Genomic DNA, 15,308 nt, shown 5'->3' on the forward strand with positions numbered 1-15,308 from the left:
GCATTCACACATTACACTCAGTTCCCTCTCAACGGCGAGTTAGCATAGCCGTTAGCATTCACTGCATTCACACGTTACACTCAGTTCCCTCTTAACGGCGAGTTAGCATAGCCGTTAGCATTCACTGCATTCACACATTACACTCAGCTCCCTCTTAAGGGCGCGCGTCAGCCGCATCTCAGCGCGCGGATCGTGCTAAAGGGACAAAGGGGAGAAGAATCCTGGCCGTGGGCCTTCGGAATGCCGACGGTTCCACAGCGGTCTGGAGGAAAGGCATGAGATGTCACATACTTGACATTCACTCTGCCAGAGAAGGAATTTCCGGGTATTGTACATAAACACAGACAGCCGAGCGTATGTGAGCACGCACACGCACACACTTCAAGTGGTCTATATTTAGAAACACAGTGACTTGTGAGTTTTGCCATGGAATCATGGGAAAATATTCAGGTGTTTCTGACACAAATACTTCACTTTTGTGTACCCCTCACCACTCCCTGTTAGGCAACAGGTGCAGTCCACAGCTGCCAGATGTATCTAAATAGGCAACTTATTCCCAACAACCCTATCCACAGGATTATCAGCCCACAATCTGTGGTTAGTGGCTTTTACAAATCCTTCAAAGAGTTCAGTTTAGTAAAACAGTAACATCAAAGTTTCATTCTTGCTACCAGAGAAAAGTAGCCCATTGCTTAACTTGGGTACAATACATTTAATCCATCTAGATAAAAATGTGAATGTTTTTTGCAACTACGTAGAGGTCCTGGAAAATACATACATTGCTTAGCTTTAGACTGTCTTTCTGGACAAGTCTGTCTGACCATGCCCGATCTTTGTCCAACAGGCAATTATAGCACTCATGTGAAATAGCCTGCCAGGACAGACTGCACTTTCAGGGGTCTGGTTGAGTTTGGGGTGAGCTGTGGTACTGGGTCACTATCAGACAGTGCTCACTAACAGAAGGTCTTTCACATAGAAATACATTACAATAGAACGGCTCTACTCATTACAATCAACAATGCATATGTGCACTGCAAGAGCCAAACGGCTGTGTTTGAAAGGGACAGAATTGGAAGCTTTGTTCGAATTCAAATGAAATCCTTCATCTGTATGCAGTTTTTGGGTAAGCTTTCTCTGTTTTTATGTCAATCCATACAAATCTAGCCAAACTTGAAACCAATCCTACATGTCTGTGGCTATTCACTTCTGGAACACCTTAATGGAAGGTTCTGAGATAAAAAAAAAACAAACAAAAAAAAAACATCACCACCTCCTGACCCAGTGCTCCACACTTCCTGTCATCGTCAATTATACAATTGAAAACTATAACTGTGAAACCACAGAGAATGGTAGACCATGGTGGTCATACATCATGCAGGAATCCAGGAGGAAAGGCGAGGAGAAAATGCTGGAAAGTTTTTAAAAGGTATTGTTACAAATACATATATTTTTAATGTGCTGTTTCTCCTTGTAATATCTTTTAACTGAGCTGCCCTCTTGGCCAGGTCTCCCTTGTAAAAGAGATTCTGTCACAATGGGACTCTCCTGGGAAAATAAAGGTAAAATAAAAATAAATTTTTCTCGGGCTCACTTAAATCCACTCGGTTTGCAGCTTATTAGTGTGCATTGTTTCCTTTATGTGCAGAATGACATGCACAGAAACTCACAAACACAAAAAGTGCCCATTAGCTTGATTTAAAACAAATCGCTCACAATTCTGCTTAGTGCTCTACACAGTTCATTTCTTCAGGCCTTTGTAATCCATAAAAATTAACTGAAATTTGAACGTGAAATGCATTCACTTAAACTGGCATCACTGGGTGTAGCATCAATAAGGCGAAGGTGAATAACAGGTTTAATTCAGTAAGCCCGAGATACTGAACCGAGGTGTCATTTCACAATCCTAAAGAAAACCTCACAGTCTAAATATCCAACAGACAACGACGACATCTGCGCTTGGTGTGAAAAAGGCACATGTTTCAACACGGCCTCCATGGTCTTAAACTCGACAGATAAGTCTCTATGGAAAGAGAGAGGGAGGGGGGGAGAAAGAGAGAGAGACAGAGAGAGAGAGAGATTGAGAGAGACAGGGAGAGGGGGAGAGAGGGAGGTAGAGAGACAGACAGAAACAGAGAGAGAGACAGAGACAGAGAGAGAGAAAGAGAGCGAGAGAGGGCACAGAGTGTCTTACAGTTTACCCTGGTGCCTCTATATATAGCATCTAATGTGAGAAACACAGAGAGTCTGTGTTGTAAGAGGTGTGCAGATTGCGACACGGCGCTTCAGATGGGGCTTCAGATGGGGCTTCAGCGGGGCTTCTGCAGGGCTTCTGCGGGGCTGCGGCGTCGAAAGCGAAAACCGAGAGTCTGACAAAAGCGCCTCGGACCCAACGGACAAACAGACGACGGCAGATGTGCTTTTCGCACGCGCGCGAACGCGCGCTCAACCGCGGGCCCGCCCACACCGCACACGTCCACTCGCTGCCCAACTACCCACAATCCCCGGCGCCGTGCTACACTGAAGTGAGGGGCTTTGTCTGCAAGCCCTCAATTATTCCAAAGAGAAGTGAAATGTTAATAAGAAAATCTGCTGTCAGGGCTTTGTTTTGTGTGCATGAGTACAGGCTTCCATTAGCATTAATGCTTTTCCATTCAGCTTTTCGTACTGTTGCCCCAGCAAAATATTAATATGAGGAAACGTATAAATATATCAGCATATGATAATACACAAAATATATGTACAAAATGTAATATGACAAAATATGACAGAAAATGACAAATTATTTCTATTACCAGAGTTTTTGTCTGTACTTGATAGAAAGATTCTGGTTCTACTGACCTCCCCCAACACTCCAACTCTCCCTGAACTCCCCCGCCCCCTCAACCCCCCCCCCCCCCCCCCACCCCATCCCTACTCCTGAAAATAGCACTGGGCATGTGCCATTTGCCACTCTGGTTCCGGGGTGGAATGAGACGCAGGCGTAGGCACAGGCGCAGACGCAGGCACAGGCGCAGGCGCTCTGCAAACGTCTGCATCGCAGCACAGGTGACATATCCTGCCCCACGCATCTAATTACATGCCCAGGGGAAAAAAAAAAAAAATGAAGGGTGAGAAACATAAATCCGCGCTTGAGCCCACTGCTCCAAAACGAAGACCACTGAGCCAGAGCGACCAGGCTCAGGGGCTACGTCTGTCTGTCAGCGACAAAAATAGCACGCAGGGCTCCAGCGAAGCGCCCGTTCAGCCTGCTGAGTCTCGTATTAAATCAAGCCTCTAACTGACATTTCTGTTCTCAAAATTAATCAAAAACTGCAAAGCCCCCCCCCCCCCCCAATGATACTCCCCCTCCCCCTACTCCACCCCCTGCTCAGAGTCCTTGGCCGTCCCAGAGGAACGCGGGCGTGTGGGTGTGGGGGGGGGGGGGTCAGAGAGCGCGTGTAATCTATCCCCGAATCTGCAAATCTGAGGTGCGAAGGCCTGGGAGACGGCAACGCGACGGTCCTGTCACCACGGCGAGCGGGCGAGCGAGCGAGCGAGCGGGTCAGGCTGTCCGCTGCGTTTACTGCAGGGTCCCGCGCCCACGGTCAGAAATCTGCTCGGGCGTATTCCACACACTCTGCACTTTAATACAGATACATGTGCAGTAGACGCCATGTGCAGCACGGCCCAGAAACTTCTATACGGAGCCGATATTTGCGGACCATCTCAATTGGTAATCAAGGACGACGTGCCCAATGTAGAGGACCTTAATGTATATATACACATTTTTTTGGTTAAACACTGACACATGAGCTGACACGAGCACTCCTTTTTCGAAAATAATTACTAGCATACATTGTCTTTATAAATTAATCACAGCAGATAAATCATTGTAGATTTTCACCCCTCTGATCCGATCCAGAGTTCACCACTCTTCTCCGCCCCCGCCTCCGCCCCCCCCTCTAATCGAATGCAGCCTACGACGACACAATTTGATCTGCATTGACAGCCTGCAGAAGGCCTGCATATGGAGTTTGGGACTCGTTTTTTTTTCTTTCTTTCTCCGGGGAAACCAGCAACGTGAGTTTGAAACGCGGTTCGACGGTACGCAAGCTCAAGGAGTGAACGTCACGTCACTGTGTGTAGCAGGCTAACGGCACTAGCAAGCAGTGAGTGTAAGCCTGGGGCTCCCAGACTAAGTCCTGGTGGAGCACCGTTGTATGCTGGTGTTCATTCCAACCACAGCTGCAATACCAAAATTAAAACAAGCTCTTAATTATTCTTCTGTATGCTAATAACAATCTTTTCTTTAATGATAATAAGTCGTTTAAGCCAAGCAGCCTCTGGAGTGCTTTTGCGAAGCTGCGTCAGGGCAGTTTCCACACGGAGAAAGATCCGCTTTCATTCCGGCTCAAGCGTTCGCTGCACTGGCCACCATAACGGTGATCCATTCATTTTCTCCTCTAAAATCGGCATGTGCATTGGTCACAGAAATCCCACACCGGTCGGGCTCTAATGTACAGTTCATCTTTTTGAGTGAAAGATTTGTTTTGGCTCGAAGGCTAAAATGTGTTCAATTTAGAAATGTAGTCCTTTCATATCAGCCATTACATATATAGATCAAACACATACGCAAAGTGATCTGTTCCTACCGTGAAAACAACAGCAGCACACAGGTCCATATCCAGATCATGGATCTGTATTATAATAACTGGGAAATAACTGGGATCTAACAATATCTTAACCGCTTGATTGAAGAAATAAAAAACTCAAATAGGCAAGAGAAGCTACAATATAATCAGCACGTGGCGGCCATGTCTTCAAGTTCACCGCCAAAAATGCCCAGCACATAATCATAATTCATTTGACCGTGACAGGGCTCTATGCACACATTACCCTAACAGCACAAGTGGCTGCTTAGCTGAGAAGCGTAGGAGCGCACTAATGCATCCCGATTAGCAGATGCGCTCCTAAATTATTTTTCCAGTTAGCACGCATCAATTTTCAGGAGCAAATGCTCCTAAAACGGGAGCTCTGCGGAGCCCTGCATGAATTGTCCGAAAAATGAACTCATCCATACATTCAATCACTCATTCTGTCAATTTGCTTAGTCATTCACTTGTTCATTCATTCCGAGAAACGTTCCACAGGAGAGAGCGGGTCAGGAGAGACAGTGGTGTTTTTCACAGGGAAAGCACGAGAATTCATAACCCGCTGGCTGTGAGCGCGGAGGCCCGACCCCTGACCTCCACAGCTGCCCTGAGAAAGGCTCAGGAGGAATGGAGGATTATGGGAAGAGGCGGCAGAGGGAATGAGCTTAGTGCTGCTCTGGGGCCTACTTCTGCTGCTTCGTCAAGACGATCAGAAAAATAAAATAAAACCTCTGTTGCCCGTCTGTTGAGTTTGGACGTGACCCCCGGCTGACCCCGGTGAGTGGAGCGAGAGAGCTGGCCGACTTCCTGCCGTTCGGCTGTTTTTATTCCTCAAACACAGGCCTGTATGCAGTCAGAGCAGAGCAGAGACAGAAGCACCTGCACCTGCCTGTTTCACCACTGCGGTGACTATCAGTGACCACTGCTGTAATTCAGCCCTGTGTGGATGCAGAAGCACGGATGCACACACACATACCTGCATGAGCACGCGCACACACACACACGCGCACGCACAAACACAAACACACACACACACATGCGCACGCACAAACACACACACACACACACACGCGCGCACACACATGCGCACGCACAAACACACACACATACCTGCATGAGCACGCGCACACACACACACACACACATGCGCACGCACAAACACACACACACGCACACACACACGCATACACACGCACACACACGCACGGACACACGCACGGACACACGCACGGACACACGCACGGACACACGCACACACAAACATGCGCACGCACGAACACACACACACACGCGCACGCACAAACACACACACAAACATGCGCACGCACGAACACACACACACAAACACACACACACACACGCACGGACACACGCACACACACACTTTGGCAGAGGAATAAAACAGAGGCATTCAGCGAGCACATTTGCATGCAGATTGACTGTGCACACACTGCAGTCTTCTCTGGCCTGCACAGCAAGAGAGACAGTATTGTTGGTGAGGGACTCCGATCAGGAAAGCAAACAGAAAAAGGCTTAGCACCACCTCATTACAGCTGACATGTTGTTTTGCAATACGTTAACTTTCAAAATGCGGCATCATATAAATTTATAAAATGTGGAAAAAATAATGACCCTTCATGAAATATAGGCTATGTGAAACTGAAATACACCCAATAATCCACACACCCGCACAGTTCTTCAAACAGGTCACAAAAACAAGTCTGTTACACAAGTGACTTGAGAATGACATGAGAGAGAAGCCCTCCCCTACTCACTGTGTGTGTGTGTGTGTGTGTATATATGTATGTGTGTGCGTGTGTGTGTCTGTGAATGTGTGTGTATGCGTGTGTGTGTGTGTTAACGTGTTTGTATGTGTGTGTGTGTGTGTGTGTGTGTGCGTGTTTGTATGTGTGTGTGTGTGTGTGTGCGTGTGTGTGTGCGTATGCGTGTGTGTTTGTATGTGTGAGCGTGCGTGTGAGACAGTGGCTAAAAGCACAGAGCTGCAGCAGAAGCAGCGGCCTGTCGGGGTGTTTGGGGAGGGGACGTGCAGAGAGGGCTCTAACTCTCCGCCCCTCAGCACAGCTGACCCACTTTAGGGACTCGGTGCGTTCCAGGGGCTCAGAGTAAAAGAGCCGTTTGTTCACAACGCCCTCCCCTTCAAAACAGAACGCAAACACCCCACACATTCCATTCCCCTCCGATTAATGTGCGTTCAGGAGTTAGAGATGATCACAAGGACGAAACCGACCCCTAATCAAACCCCCCCACCCCCCACCCGCCACCCCCCCTACACGTGTTCCTCACCGCCGCCAAAAAAGCACCCCCCCCCCCCTCCCCAGGCCTCCACCCTAGCTGTATCCTCTTCAAACGCCGGCAGAAAGCAAACAAGGAGCGTTGCGGGCTCACCCTCCGACTGGGAAGCGAAACACCGCGTCTCGCCTCTCCACACGGTCCGCACCTCTCTCTCAGCGCCGGGCCCCATCGCGGCCACACCCAGCGCCGGGCCAACCCCGAGCCGGGCCCCATCGCGGGCCACACCCAGCGCCGGGCCCCATCGCGGGCCACACCCAGTGCCGGGCCCCATCGCGGCCACACCCAGCCCGCGGAACGGCCGCTCGGGTCGGATTAACCTGTTTCTCTCTGACACGCAGGCGACACACGCCTGCGGAGGCATTCCGGGCTCTCCGGCACGAGATGGGCGACGGTCTGACCGCAGGCCCGGCGTCTCACGTGCCGAGAGAGCGCTTTAACCACCGCCGCAGGACCTGCTCCGATGACTCTATGGCTTTATTACCCCCCTGAATGAGGACATGTTCCTGAGGCCGGCGGCGCTGCAGGAGCCGGGGGGAAATGAAAGGGGAACGGCGAGCGCGTCGGACGTGTTGTTTTTCGGCGTGACTCCGCCCACGTGCTCCGGGGCCCTGACGCGAGGAGGGATGGGCTCGCCGCGTCCTACGCCCCTGCGTTTCCCCGGGACCCGGACTGTTTACGCAGACTTGGGCGATAATCCCCCCCCCCCCCCCGGCAGGGCGATTTACAGCCAGGAGGGAAAATATTCCAGAGATTCCGTTTCCTCCAAATCCCCCCCCCCCCCCCCACCGATCGCCGTCGCTTCAGCACTCGCTCACAGGCTACAGCTGATGGCCGGCATCAGAGGGGAGAGCGACCTCGCGGAAAAGCAACCAGTCAGCCATTTCTCTATTATAGAAAACAAACCCCCTTACAGAACAGTGACCCCAATGATAAAAACCTGGCTACAGGTTTTCTTTTATTTGTTTCCACCACCCCCCCAAAACCCGCCACCCCCCCCATCCCAATTTGAACCTCAATCCCAAAAACCTAAATTACAATATGTGGGTCACTTTTCCATCAGGGTAGAGGGTCACGTTTTAATAATAGAAAAGTGACCCAGGTAGCTTTTGGCTGGGGTCAGATTTCCACATGACACTGGATCGGAGCAGATCCATCAGTGATGGTGCCAGGCACAGGGCTCGTACACGACCTGGGGGGGGGGGGGGCACCTCCTGCCCCTGCAGAGCCGCAGGGGCAGCAAGCGCACGGTGCTACTCAGAGCCGTCAACCAATTAAAGAGCTTATTTACAAAGTTCATTAAAACTCGACATCACTCGAATTTCCTGGGTCTAATTTGTTGCTGACTTCTGGGTAAAAAGGAAAGGCAGCAGATCCTGGGCCAGGGTTAGCCTGCGCTTCTACAATCAGCCCATTCACGTACACCTGCTCCAACATCCCTACAGGAAGAGCTGTTAACGTGCCAGACGCAGTGCTCCTACACAGGGATGAAAACAGCATTCAGAAATCCGTAGCGTTCCGTGCCATTCCAGGTTTTACGAGACGCCCAGCGGTGTGTAACTCTAGATAGAGCGACGATGAGTGCAGCAGTTAAACCCCGAAGGTAAAGGAGGACAGAAACGGAAATATCATCTACCCTACCACTCTAGCCGTGTGGCCCACGTCACCCCGGGAGCCGAGCAATAAGGCTTTTCGGGGTTAATGCCGAGAAAGTTTGCCGAACGGTTTGACGGTGCTCCGTCTTACACTCCTCTGAAAACCTGTTTTCCTTGAAACTGCATCGTTTCATCTTTTCGTCGAAACTGCAAGTTTCGCCGGGGATCGTGTCTCTCTCTTCCTCTCCTTGTTTGTGTTTTTCGACGCCAGCTCGTTTGGCAGCTGTTTCTCTGCCCCTGATGCGTACGAAAGGGAGCTCAGCTTCGATGACTCATTTATCTGCGCCGAAGTCACGCCGCGTCAATCTTTAGCACATCTGCACCCCGGCCCCAACAGCGCCAGCCTTCAAAAATACGCAACGCGTTTCACTTCCTGTGATCTCACACAAATGCGAGAGCGTGCATGAGCGCGCGCACACACACTCACACTCACACTCACACTCACACTCACACTCACACTCACACTCACACTCACACTCACACGCACACGCACACGCACACGCACTCGCGCACGCGCACGCGCACGCGCACGCGCACGCGCACACGCACACACACACACACACACACACACACACACACACACACTCGCACTCGCACACGCGCACGCGCACACGCACACACACACACACACACACAAGTGCTACATGTACAGACAACACACAAAAATATGCATGTGCATCCATCCACGTGTGCACACATACATAATGTGTTTGGGCAAACAAAATAAATACATGCAGTGGAATTTAAACATTTTTTCCACCAAATCTCTAATCAAATCCAACAACGAAACATCTCTGGCTTTGGGTGGAAATGATTAAGAACAGAAAACACACAACGCTGACATACAAGAACACCTGTTCAAGATTTTGCAGGTCAGGGCTAGCAATTCAAAAGGATTTATAGTTTCATAAATTAAATATGATATCTAAAATACAAAAAAAAACCTGTTGATTTGGATGAAGCCAAAAATATAGGAAATAAATGTGAGCATTGCTAACCTGCAAAATGATTCTTCCCTAAATGACCAGGTGAAGTCAGAGCTGGCCCAGCAGCTGGGTGCTGCTTACCTTTGTCGTGGTCAGTCCGTATCATATCCATTAAGGAGTTCTCCAGAGAGTGCAAGCTAAATGCATCGAAGGGCCGACTGCGGTCCTGCAAATGAAAAGGGTCAAAGGTTAGAGTTCAGCAGGGTTGTCATAACAACAACACTCCCAGGGAGACAAAGTTGCTTTACAAAGTGGTCTGCCCAACGAAATCTGGCCCTGAGCATGTTTGTGTGTGTGTGTGTGTGTGTGTGTGTGTGTGTAAAAACAGCTTTGTCCTCCCTCAGGGAGACAACAGTTTTTTCAGTCACACATCCAAATACTACAATGAAAACACTACACAACAATAAATACACCAATAGAGCAGCACACAGTTCAGTGTTAGACCAAGAACAGTACAATCTATCATTGCTACTGCTGCAAGACTATGAGACTGACATTTTGAAGATATTTTGAACTGTTAAATACAAGCACTTATCATAAAAAGGCAAATTTCCCTCCCCATTCGTAACACATCAAAGGTTAAAAAAATGAGATGAATAACTAATATCTCTGAACTGACAGATGGTGCACATCGATTATGGAGGAACATTGGAGCGTTTGGGATGTTTATGGTCATGTTGTTATGACTCTTGCGTACGTGTACGTGTGAGCGTGTGTACGTGACTATGAGGGTACATCTTTTGTGCCATGTCAGGGTGGGAAGGCTTGTTTACGTGTGCGTGCCTGCGTCTGTGCGCGTGCTGTGTACAGGGGGACATCTTCATGTCACCAGCAGATGTATGAGCAAGCTTGGATCACGTCTTTGAACATCTGACCTGAAACTTAAGACAGTACCCCAGTGCTGCTCAGATCATGGACAGACATTATAGAGCAACCACGGTGTGAGCAAAGATGGCTAACCCCTGTGTGCTTTGCTTGGCTCCACCAACCTTTACCTAACACAGAGTCTAAGCACCGCCCCCCCAAACTCACACACACACTCCTGTGCCCATTTAACACACATGTCCACCCTGTGCAATATCACCATTTCCTTTTCTGCTATGAAAAAGAAAAGCCCACTTTCGACTGAGGTGCTCCTGCACACACAATCCCAGTAAACAACCATCGATCACACTGCGTTTGACACCATCGTTCGATTTCAGCCCTCAAGTCCAAGCTGGTGACTGTAAATCACAGGAGAGCTGAGCAGACTGCAGCAGGGGCAGGTTTCTCCTCCAGAAAACCAGGGCTCACCTCACCCCCCTCTCCTTCCCTTCCCCTCCCACTCCCCATCCCCCTCCCCCAACCCCACACCAGCCTGGCTCAGCCAGTGTCGGCTGGACGTCGCGCTTCAACAGGCCCGCCAAGAAAACCCGCTGCTTTTCCGATTGGCTGTACGGCAGCCCGCGCCCAGCTGAACGGAACGCACAGTGGGGGGGCGGAGCCAAGTGGGCCATCGCCGTCGGCAGCGAGCGGCAGAGAGGGCCGGGCCGGCCGGGAGCCGCCGCCGGGGGGGCACATTGTTTGCACACCAGCGCTATTGTAGTGCTTTCGGCTGAGCATTCAAAAGCCTTATTCCCCCCCCCACCCCCCCCCACCCCCCGCAGGGCCGCCCCGCCGCTGTCGCCCTGATAAAAATCTGCCCACTTTGTACAAACGGCGAACATTTAAAACGCTGAGCTCTTGGTTTGGTCTGCCCAGGCCCGCCCGCACGCCGCCGCCCTGCTGACTGCAGCACAGGACGTCTTTAAACACAAAGGGCCCGGAGAGATAGGCCCGGCCAATAAAACCCCGCGTCTGCGGCGGTCAGGAAGTCCTCACGTGCGCGCCGTAAAACTTTATTCACCGTCACCGTCCACCAAAACGGAGCGAGCTTGCGTCTCAGATAACGGCCTTTGACAGGGAGCTGCTTTTGTGTTTTGGGCAATAAATTATCCCCCAAACAGCAGAGAATGCTTATATATACACTGCAGACTTTGCAATGACCTCACCCGCCCCAAACTCTACCCCAATAAAACGGATTCCATAATACAGGTATGAAAGACGCTTTATGTGAAAACATCACGGTCCAAGATATTTAAAACAGACTGAACGTAAACCAAACGGTCAAAGAAGCGTCTCTTCAAAAGATGGCGATTCATCTGTTTCGCAGAATAAGCTAATGATGTACAGGTGGTATTTTTTTAAAATTAAACCAGTGTGAGTTTTCAGGGAACGCCAGCAGTTGCTAATGGAAAACTCTTCTCGTTTATAAGAAATGGGTTTTCCTTTAAGCAAAATTAAAAATCAATGTGCAGTAAGCCTAGCTACTCTCAGAGAAATTGTGTTCCTACTTTAAGCTGTAGGAACACCATCTACTTCTATAATTTAACTCGGGCAAAAACTGTATCATTTTTTCCAGTGTTATCAAAACTTGCAGTTGATCACAACTTCAACGCTTTAACGCCTCTCACGCGAAGCTGTCAATAATCCAACGTGTCACAGCACTACCGCCACGAATGAAGACACCTACAGACAAATCTATGAGAAAAGCACACGACACCAGGCGCCAGTAATGGAGTCTACAAGTCAAAATGAGGCCTTCAACCGGCCCTCAAGAGCACGAACTCTTAGCTCGGTGGAGATCGGCCAGTGCTAAGAGATGCCACATCTACGGCTGACAGACAAAACATGCAAACGCTAACATTTGCATCCCCGACAGCTGCGTTCAAGAGGCGGTCGCTGTGAAACATCCAGCATATTCTATTTACATATTTAATTTCATTTACATGACAAAGCTCCGCTGGCTGAGCGGCTCGCCGGTCTCCAGCTGAAACGCAGGCGCGGGAGCGACGCCGCGGAAGACTCGCCGCTCGTCATCGCGAGCGTCCGACCACGAAGAGTTTCGGAGGGATTAGCGTGTGACGCTGACGCACTTTTGAGATCAGAAACGGGCCCAACGAAATGTACAGGAGAGCCAAACCCAGAGTTCCAAACATTCCTGACAGACAAACGCCTATCCTGCACAGACGTCAGCGCAACAGCACACACACAAAAAAAAACAAACAAAAAAACACCCCACCATACTCTCATCTGACAGGGCGGAGAACACGGCCTAATAAATAAAAGGTTACTTTGAGGGAAAGGCAAACATTGCAATTGACCGAATACACTGTTACACAAACAGAACCAGGCCATCAATCAGTGAGTGGCAGAATTGTTCAGAGAGCCGTAACCGCGATATCGCGTCTCCTGTCTTTCCTCCACTTCACCGCAGTAAGCAGATCTCCCCGCGCTCGGCCGCATGCGCTAGCTTGACCTTGTATCCACGCGATGAATAGGGAGAAGGGGAGAGACTCTTATCTCCAGCATACGATATTCAGTGTCAACTGGGCTGGAATTTCATCATCCACCGCTGTTGCCACCAACCAGTCTTTTCTTTTCTTTTTTTTTAGGCTTTGCAAAGCCCAAACCTTGCAAAGCCTAACCACACCAGAGCCATTACACCATCATAAAGGAGCACGTTTAGTATTGATTTGTTGAAAGAGCAACCAATCTAAGAGAGTATTTTTCCCCACCGTTGGGAGAAAAACTTGAACCTCCAGCCCCTTCTGACAGAAGACCTTGTTTACAAGATACAAAGCTGGATGAATCCTGTCATGTTATTGCACATGCGATCGTAGGTGTTTGGTGCAATAGTGCACATGAATCAAACTTTATTTAGTAAGTGGTGCTCAGCCAATCACCGCATAACAGAGGAAACTCTAGAACGCAGGATGCTTTGAGCTCTAAATGCCCCCATGTTAAACCTCTCAACACTTTCTGTGAAAAAGGAACTTGAAGCTGAAGGCACAGGTGCTCTGGGGGACAGGCTCGGATGCAGCAGGTGCAATCACCCAGATAGATGGTGGGCAACAGTGACCCTACCACGGGGCAACTAGGGTACTTGATGGCCTTCAGTCAGAGAACTGAAATCAGCAGGTCAATTACCTCAAAGCAACATCTGGTTATCTAATCATGTGACATTTCTCAACATTTTAATTTTGTCCATTGAGTCCAATGAATATTTTTGGCTGCAAATCATAATGTTCATGCCTCAAAGGCTGTTCGATAAAAAAATAAGAAATTCTTAAGGAGTGTCCAATTATGCGCAAGAGCGAGAACGCACACAGGCATTTAAAATGGTGCTTCATTTGCATCCAGCTGGCATCAGCGTCTCACACTGAAACAAACAGCAGGCAGAGGGAGCATTTTTAGATATAAACTGCTTTTCAAGCCCATATTTGCATATGATGAAAATGTACCAGAAAGATAAGTGGGTTCTCACCATTTGATGCAAGCACGGTGTGTTTTACACAAGATGTTATGAGGTGTTTTTTTTTTTCCCCTTTTTAAAAGTACAAAGGCTTAGTCGCTCAACTAATGGCATGTGACAGGCAATTCCTTCTAGCAATTTGGGACCATGCGTCAAATGATGTTTGAAGACCATAATGAACTCTCCTGCTACTTCAAAGTGGGTTCAGTAAAGGGCCAGCATTTCACCAGCTGTACAAGCAGCCTCTGGGTGGATATCGCACCCTACAAGCAAAATTTCACTCCTTACCAGTTAGCAAAAAACCAAAACATTTTTTAAAAAAAAGATCATTACTTAAATGTGACCGAGATGTGCCTAATTTGGCTTCTGTCATGCTGGAGAAGCTGTGTCATCGCACTCGCACACTAGCGTAACGTTCAACAGCTGGGGAACGCAACGAGCAAAAAACAGCAGAGGAGCAGCAGACTAAGGCGAAGAGTGCGTCATTTTACGCATTATCGCGCTCGCTGTGTTTTTCCCCTGCAGCGATCGGTCGCCCCGTCTGACGGATAAGGCGCTTCAGACAGACAGTGGACCTTGGTGCATAAATGGCGTGTGGCAATCGGAGCAGCCGTACGCTATTGCACCACCGTGGTCCGTTGCTGTGTTTTGTAACAGTGACCCGTTTCTGCATTCCGGGCGCTGCCTCCCTGAGCACTGCTGGGAAGTCTCTCAACACTTCTTTTTTTATTTTTTATTTTTTTTTAAACACAAGCCGTTATTGCGCAGATCCCAGGTCCGCCCTTTTTTATTTATTTTTTTGTCTGTCAGTGACGACGCCCAACTCCCCCCGATTGAAACTGGGGTGTAAGCTGTGTGTGATGGAACTGGGGCCCCGATTTTTAAAAAATAATTTAATTCACCCCCTGGGCAACCACATTAAAACCTGCCCACCACTTTTTTACCCAACTTGGAATTCACCTGTCTGCATATCAGAGAGGTACTCAAAATATAGTACCCACCATTGGATTTGACTGTTTTAGAGCAGACAATGAAGGGAGGGAGGCAGTGAGAGAGGGAGAGAGGCAGTGAGAGAGGGAGAGAAAGAGAGCGAGAGAGAGAGAGAGAGAGATAAACAGGGGACAGCTCACAGAAAGAATGCTGATATAAAACATTGCATGCTTCAAGCTCAACTGGGCCTACATGTGGAAAATGTAGGCGCAGTTGAGCTTGAATGTGGCGAGCACCCGAATGAGCTTATACAAAAACATCCAACCGTGTATTTGCCTGCGTAATCATCCAAGCTACTTACAGAAACAGCACAGCACATGTATCCATGTACCATAATCAAAGTACAATTAAACATAATTTTGGGAAGGAGCCCTTGAATTCACTGTGAAAGGACAATGAGCCC

At 49.0% G+C, this 15,308-nt stretch overlaps 1 protein-coding gene across 5 annotated transcripts in view; it reads right to left on the reverse strand.

Annotated features, from left to right (window-relative positions):
* cpeb3 (cytoplasmic polyadenylation element binding protein 3) overlaps positions 1–15,308 on the reverse strand; it is a 40,463-nt gene that overhangs the window by 19,912 nt on the left and 5,243 nt on the right. For all 5 annotated transcript variants that reach the window (XM_035400140.1, XM_035400139.1, XM_035400141.1 and 2 more), the window contains exon 3: positions 9,664–9,748. In XM_035400140.1, coding sequence (XP_035256031.1) covers positions 9,664–9,748 — 85 coding nt within the window. The remainder of the gene's footprint in view (positions 1–9,663; positions 9,749–15,308) is intronic.

This window comes from Anguilla anguilla, chromosome 18 (genome assembly GCF_013347855.1).
Source record: "Anguilla anguilla isolate fAngAng1 chromosome 18, fAngAng1.pri, whole genome shotgun sequence".
Classification (NCBI taxonomy): domain Eukaryota; kingdom Metazoa; phylum Chordata; class Actinopteri; order Anguilliformes; family Anguillidae; genus Anguilla; species Anguilla anguilla.